The sequence below is a fragment of the Salvelinus alpinus genome, chromosome 18 (assembly GCF_045679555.1).
Source record: "Salvelinus alpinus chromosome 18, SLU_Salpinus.1, whole genome shotgun sequence".
Taxonomy (NCBI): domain Eukaryota; kingdom Metazoa; phylum Chordata; class Actinopteri; order Salmoniformes; family Salmonidae; genus Salvelinus; species Salvelinus alpinus.
The window spans coordinates 28,648,240-28,655,640 of NC_092103.1; the positions used below are offsets into that span (position 1 = coordinate 28,648,240).

The 7,401-nt window shown below is 45.2% G+C and overlaps 1 protein-coding gene across 1 annotated transcript; it reads left to right on the plus strand.

Moving 5' to 3' along the window:
- The first annotated feature begins 1,032 nt into the window (after window positions 1–1,032).
- Window positions 1,033–5,164, plus strand: LOC139544121 (zinc finger protein 703-like). Its single transcript, XM_071350899.1, has 2 exons — window positions 1,033–2,034; window positions 2,521–5,164. The coding sequence occupies exons 1-2, from the start codon at window positions 1,954–1,956 to the stop codon at window positions 4,057–4,059; spliced, it is 1,620 nt and encodes a 539-aa protein (XP_071207000.1). The 5' UTR covers window positions 1,033–1,953; the 3' UTR covers window positions 4,060–5,164.
- Window positions 5,165–7,401: the final 2,237 nt, after the last annotated feature.

Genomic DNA, 7,401 nt, shown 5'->3' on the forward strand with positions numbered 1-7,401 from the left:
CACTGTACATTTTATTACTGCTGTTATATATTTAAGCAATAATGCATGGGGGGGGGGGCATGGCCAATATACTACGGCTAAGGGCTGTTCTTACGCACGACACATTGCGGAGTGACTGGACACGGCCCTTAGCCCTGGTGTATTGGCCATATACTACAAAACCCAGAGGTGCCTTATTGCTATTGTGAACTGGTTACCAACGTAATTAAAGCAGTATAAATAAATGTTTTGTCATACCCGTGGTATACGGTCTGATATACCACGGCTGTCAGCCAATCAGCATTCAGGGCTCAAACCCCCCAGTTTATAATTTGCCATGAGGCACATGGCAAATTATATCGAGAACACTGTAATAGATGGACAAATTTTCATCATCTTCTCATTTCCATTATCATGCAGCCTTTTGCCCATAGGTTCTGATTCTGAGGGATTATGACCCATTTATTTCTCTCTGGATTGAGAGGGCAGCCAGAGGATTGGGAGCATCACAGCCCCGCAGACTGAGACTATTCTGGGCCGCCGCTAATAGCTCTTGTCAGGCGTAATTTTTAAGTACTTTAACCAATTCATTGTATAATTAGGTTAACAAAATTAGCTCATTGCAGAGTCAGTCAGCAGCCTGGCAGTAATGCAATCAAGTTATTAACATTCCAGATTTATAGAACCATGAATATAGAGGCAGTGTTCAACCTCTTTAGCACATTTCTCCCTGACTGGTTGTGAAAATTACATAAAATAATAAAAAACAGTCCAAGTGAATTTACTGGGATCAGTACGTGAAACTCAATTTCAATGTCACAAGTAGACTAAGGAGTAGGTATGTAAAATGTGTGTGACTCCCATTTGACTTTGTACATTCAAATAAGAAGATTGAGAGTTGAATGTGGCACAGGCTAGGCAATGTTATTACATTTCTGTTAATAGTAACTTGATTTCAACCCTGCAGTGACCACAACAGTCACAAGAGTCTAATGGATTTAAATTTGCTAATATAAGCCAATATAAGCCAAAAACTTGGTTGTAGCCAATTGTATTGGTGATGGTGATGACAATAAACCCTGTAATACAATGTCATCAATAGTGCCCCCTGTCGGTCATGTATAAGGCACACTGATACACTCGCAATGATACCAACATAAATACAATATAGGGCGCCTGGTAAAACATTTTTTGCATCCAAGAGAATTACATTCAGTTCTGACAAAGATTATCGGAAGACTTATCTAACACCATGAAATACAATGGACAGTCTGTCTTCATTGGCCGAGGGGGACAATGTATTGCTCCGCCTTCAGAAGAACGCATCAGCCCTTCTCATTTTTAACGATGCAAATACCAACTATTGGACTGCGGCTCGCTTACTTCGAAGGTCCGCTTGTGATCTCACACACTCGAGGTACGGCCCGGATGGTGTGTGAGTGCTGGAGAGACAGAGAGAGTGCGCTATAGACTGGAGCCGTGAGAGTCCGATTTTATGTCGTCTTTTGGAACCTCTACATATTTTCTCACTTTGGCTATACTTATTCTGTAACTGAATTGTATGCATATATTTCGCTCACATCCCGATTGATGTGGATTTTGTGAATTAGAACCCCCGGAAGAACAATTCTGGAATAGGCATCATGAGTGAAGAACCGAACGTCAACTACTGTAAAATGAAACTAGATGGGGAGTAGGCTACAGGCGTTCTCTAGCGGATTATAATTAAACTATACACTGCGCATGGATAATTATACACTTTACTTTTCCGGGACTTTAACAAAGCACTGCCCCTCTCCAACATATTTTCGTTTCCCTCCCCAATTAAAGATTTCTCTTTTGGATCTATTACGCACGAGATACGCAGCCATACCTCCGAATCCTGTGACAGTAGTGATAACTGCAGCTCCCCAACGGGCGCGTTAGTGTCTTCACCGACTCTTTTGGATCCTATTCCCTATCCGGATACTCAAGATGTTGACGGCGCACACCAGCCACTTGCTCCACCACCCGGAATACCTGCAGCCTTTGCAATCTGCACCAGTGAGCATTGAGGTATGGTGAATATGTTTCTATTGTCCTGGTAAATTGCCACATTGAATGTCGTTGTTGTTTGGCTTATAGATGATAAGACTCACGGTTTATTCTCAACACCTTGGTGCGTTTTTTTGCGCAAAGCATGTTCCTCGACTTTTTGCCGATAATGCGTATTTTTGGGAGGGATGTGCACATTAGGGACTTTTGAAAAGTAATTCCCTGAGCATCTTTTCTCATATACTATATCCCCTGGGAGGCAGTTTTTTCGAATGACCGTTTCTACTATTTTGCTTCAACTTTGTAGACAATAGGCTTACATCTATCTATTCGATAAAACTAGCCATAACTTACAGCAAGACCTCAATACTGCCAAATACATTGAAACAATTACTGCTAACAGAAATGTAAGTACTTTCTGTCTGTCTGTCTGTCTGTCTTTATTTCTACAACTGTAATTGTGAAAAGTGCTTAAACTTAACTTAAAGTCTTGGTTTATTTCTCCAGCTGGATGCCAAGAAGAGCCCCCTGGCCCTGCTGGCTCAGACCTGCTCCCAGATCGGCAAGCCTGACCCTCCCACCTCCAAGCCAAGCTCTATCTCTAATGGCAATGGTGACCATGATGGACACTCCTCTTCCTCCTCCTCCAGTCACAAACCCTCACAGGAGGACAAGTCCAGCTTCAAGCCCTATAACAAAGTAGGGGGAGACAGTCGGAGGGACAGGGTCAGTAGCTCTAATAACAGTTCTGACAAGACCGGCTTCAGGGTACCTAGTAATGGGAATGGAGTAGCTAACAGTAACTTATCAGGTTCTTGTCCATCCTTTCCGCCACACGCCATCTCTCCCAACTCCAGGGTGGGTGGTGGCACGCCTCCTCAGCACACACAGCAGTCGTCACAGACACACAGACAGAGCCAGTCGCCTCACGGACTACATGTTTCCCACTCTCAGACTCTGGATGGAGAACACAAACAGGAACAGAGCAGTCCACACAGGAACAGCAACAGTAGCAGTGGTGGCCATCTTAAGAAGGAGTCAGATGTGAATAAGGTCACTTTGGACAGTCCCCAGATGGCTAACTCCAGCCATGCCAGAGCCAGCACCAACTCCAGCACAGGCAGCTCTGAGGGAAGCCCCAGCCACGACTTGGGCAAGATGGACTCCCAACCCCCACCACTCAGCCTGGGTCCTGGACACATCACTCCCATCTCCCCCTACAAGACTGGCCACTCTGTCTTCCCCCTGTCCTCCTCTGGTATGGGCTACCATGGCTCTGTAGTGGGGGCCTATGCTGGATACCCCTCCCAGTTTGTCCCAGGGTTGGACCCTACCAAGTCTGGTCTGGGAGGAGGGGGGGTGAGGGTACCAGGGAAGCACCATAGCTCCAGCCCCCTCACTGGTACCTCTCCCCTCTCCTTCATGCAGGGCTTTTGCAGGGATCCGTACTGCCTCAGCTACCCTAACTCACCCCACCTGGGGGGAAGCAATCCCTGCGTCCATGACCCCTCCTCCTCCATCAAATCAGGCTATCCAGGCTTGGTCTACCCCTCCCACCCCCTCCACTCCCTCCACCCCAGCACTATGTCTTCCAGCATCACCCCCACCCTGTCCCACCCCCTCTACACCTACGGCTTCATGCTCTCCAATGACCCCATCCCTCATGCCTGTAACTGGGTATCGGCTGGGGGTCCTTGTGATAAACGCTTCTCCACCTCAGACGAGCTGCTAGCCCACCTGCGCACACACACCTCTTTACCTGGAGGGATTGACAGTAAGCTATTCTCTGCCTACCCCTCTGTCTCCTCCTCTGCTGCCTCTTGCCACCTCCCCCACCAGAGCCAGGCCTCCTTGCAGAACTCATTCTCCCTCAGGGCTCCTCATACCCTGGGTCTGGCCCGGTACCACCCCTATGGTAAGGTCCACCTGCCCCCTGGACCTACCTCCATCCCCCTGCACTCCCTCCAGGCTGGTTCTCCTTACTACCCCCACTATGCTCTCTATAGCCAGAGACTTGGCTCAGCGTCTGCCCTGGGCTACCAGTGATCCTCCGTCTCCATCCACACAGTCTATAACAGTGTTTCTCCTCAAATTACTAAGCCAAGGCAGCTCCCCCACTCCTTCCTGCCTAGCTCTGCTGTTCCCTGCCTAAAACTGCTGGAATCTTTGGATCCAATTGGTTTTAATAGAAATGTTATGTAAGCCCTGGATGAAGGTGTTTCTGGAGCCTCTGCGGGCAGCACATCTGGCCTATATGGGGGATCACTACTACTCCATACCAAAGCAGGATTCTATGGAGAAGGGGCTGGATGCTTGCATGTCTGCACACTAGGATGCTGCACTTTATGAACAAGTGGATTGGACTGGACCAGCGGCCATGGTGCCATGCTGAGTTGTAATAGCATCACAGACTGGGCTGGCTGATAGCTGGTGGTAGGATGCTGTAGAACGCCTCCTGGATCTCTTCATGTCAAGTTGGGAATAGTGATTGCAGTGGAAAGACAGGAGAGGAGATAGTGATGGCATTAACCTATAGCACTGTGGCAGGGGGGGGGGGGACTGGGGCCACAGGGGGAGAACCGGATGCATGCTAGCTTGACCCTGAGTGTGTGAGTTTAGCTCGGTTATGGTTTTGAGATTTGTTTCAGTTTCATACATTTTGCTTCTTCTTTGACTGAAAATAGAAATTGTATTTATTTTTTAACTGAGTGCTTTGGCTTTCAAGTTTACTTTCCAAAACATAATTTTTAAAAACTTTTCTTATTATTATTTTTCAGTTATACAGTTATCATTTTATCTATTATAAACAGGATTTGTTTAAACATGATAAAAACATTCACTCATGCAAACTTTACAACAAAGTATATTTTCTTCTCCTTACAAAAATATGTGATTTTCTTGTTTTCCTATCCTTCTCTGATTGAATGTGCATGTCACATCTCCTCTCCCTCTCTGGCTTCCTAATTGTTGTTTGTACAGCAGATTAATAGTGAAAGGAAATGTGATATTTTTTGTAAAGTATTTGGGCGAATGACCTGGGTAAGAGAGCGATACGAACCCAAACACAGGAAGCAAAGATTATGTGATGATGACAGAGCTGTCCGATTTAAAGGCAAGGTCATATTTTGTTTAATAAATGATAATGAATATATATTCTGTCGTTTTCATTTGTCAATCCAATTGGTCTCTTCTTGACACCTCATTCATCTCAATCGTTTTGATTTGGTTCATCAGGCCATTATTACCAGCTATGTAATAATGAGTCACTCAGTCTGGAGAGAACATTCAAAGACAACGCGACTAAGATACAAAGAAGAATACTGGAGAATGCTTATTGTTAGTTGCTTTAGATAAGAGTGTCTGCTAAATTACAAAATTGTAAATTTTAAGAATGACTATTTCAGTATAATTCAGTAAAGTATTACATAGGGCTGCACAATATTGGAAAAAAATCAAGTTGTGATTTTTTTACGAAATATTGCGATTGCAATTTGACATGCAATATACATCAAAATACTTCTACATCCAAATACTTGTGTTAAAAAGCAGTGGAAAGAAACGTCTTTCTTGTTCAGAACAATCAGTTGACTGCATTTGACATAAAATAACAGGATGCAAACTTATAGTGAATCTAACATTAAGGAGGAGGAACTGTGCAGCTTGAGTGACGGGGATTTCTTTTACATGCTGGTGTAATGGTTTCAAAATATTCCATGAGATATGGATCTCTTGCGATATGGATATTGTATGTCTCTCTTGAGACCTACCCAGGAACTGTTGTATTGATTTCCTGACTCCCATGGTCCTTTGCCATCCTGTGGTATTCATCTCTGAGTTGATTTCAGTCATCACAACAGACATGAATATAATGACCTATATGAATATAAGTGACCTACTCTGGTAGGACAGTGGAAGACAGCCTTTGTCAGTGTGCATTATCTGCCTTGTTTTGTTGTAGAGCCAGTGTGTGCCAGGTACTATTGTTCTACAGACAGTCCCAACCAGGTAAAGGATGGGTTTGGGTGTGCTTTACTTTCAGTTAGTGTTTCACAGACAGGCAGGCAGGTAGGCAGACAGGTCAGTTTTGGCACCCACTGAGTTTGATTGAGTCCCAGCCTTCTCTATGTCTGTGTTATGTCCAGATAGGCATCAGAGCAAAACCGTGTCTGTCTGGTCATGTTCAGGATAAGGACCTGTCCGTCTTTCATGTTACTCCAGCTCAGTGTGATTGGCAGAGGTAATATGCTACTTCCTGGTTACGAGACACTGTCGGGGGCCTGTCGGAGTATAGATGACCTACGGTGGTCACAGTCCTGACAGGCAGACCCACTGGGTCACAACACCCCATCGCAACGGAAACCATAGAAACTGCTCTCGTTTTCAGTCTTCCATGTTCCCGAGACCTTGTCAGAGATGTGATGTCTTCCAAATGGCTCATTCAATCCCTCTCCTCACCTCCTCACAAGCTAATGTGTTCTCAGCCACCTGGTTAACAAAGGGCTGAATGAACAAAAGATGTTCTGGGTTCATTTGTAGGGCAGCAGGAGGAGATACTCGTGGTTGGGTTGCAAAGTAGGTTTCAGGTGTCCCATGTAGCTTCTGTAGCCCTGGTGTTTGGCCTAGGAAACTCAGAGACATGGTTAAGGAGCAGAGCCTGGGGTTTAAATGGGAGAGCTCAAGATCAGGTTGTTAAGAAGCACTGACAGCATTCTGACAGACAGACTGACTGACTGACTGAAAGGGACTTTAGTCAAAGTGGCATCTGATGTTGGATTGTTCTCTGATCCTTTTGTTGTTTTAGGTCTGAGAGTGTGTGTATGTGTGTGTGCGAGGAATTCATATCCCTGGTTATGAGTGTTGTCTTTTTCTGTCTGCTTCATCATTTATACAGGGTTTTAGTCAAATATTTGCTGCCAGAAAAGTCCACCTATAGTTTCCAAGTCAAGTGTCTTTGTTTGAAAGTAAAAAGCAGTGAGCTCTGTGACTGTCTCTGTCACCACCTAAAGGCTCAGTAAAACCAATCTGTATCTCCCAATGGGAACACCTACAGATCCTGAGAAACTGAGACACAGGGGAACAATACCAGCTAGGCCTCAATAAAAGTTAGGACAGATAGAATTGAATTAGAGAGCCTCGAGGGAGAAATGAATAGCCGTGCCATTTTCCATTTCGTTGTTACTCATCCATAGCTCCTTTATCCAATCCAATCCATCCATCATTCCTTTCTTCCCTTTCCTCTCCTCATCCATCACTCTGTCCATCCATCTCGGGGCTGGCTAATGTTTACAGCAGATATCAGGACTCGCATGCCGCCCAGGGTGCTTTCACACTGCTGCTGCTGGAGAGCATGTGTTACGTGTAATTTAGTCCCTCCAAGCAACACTCCAC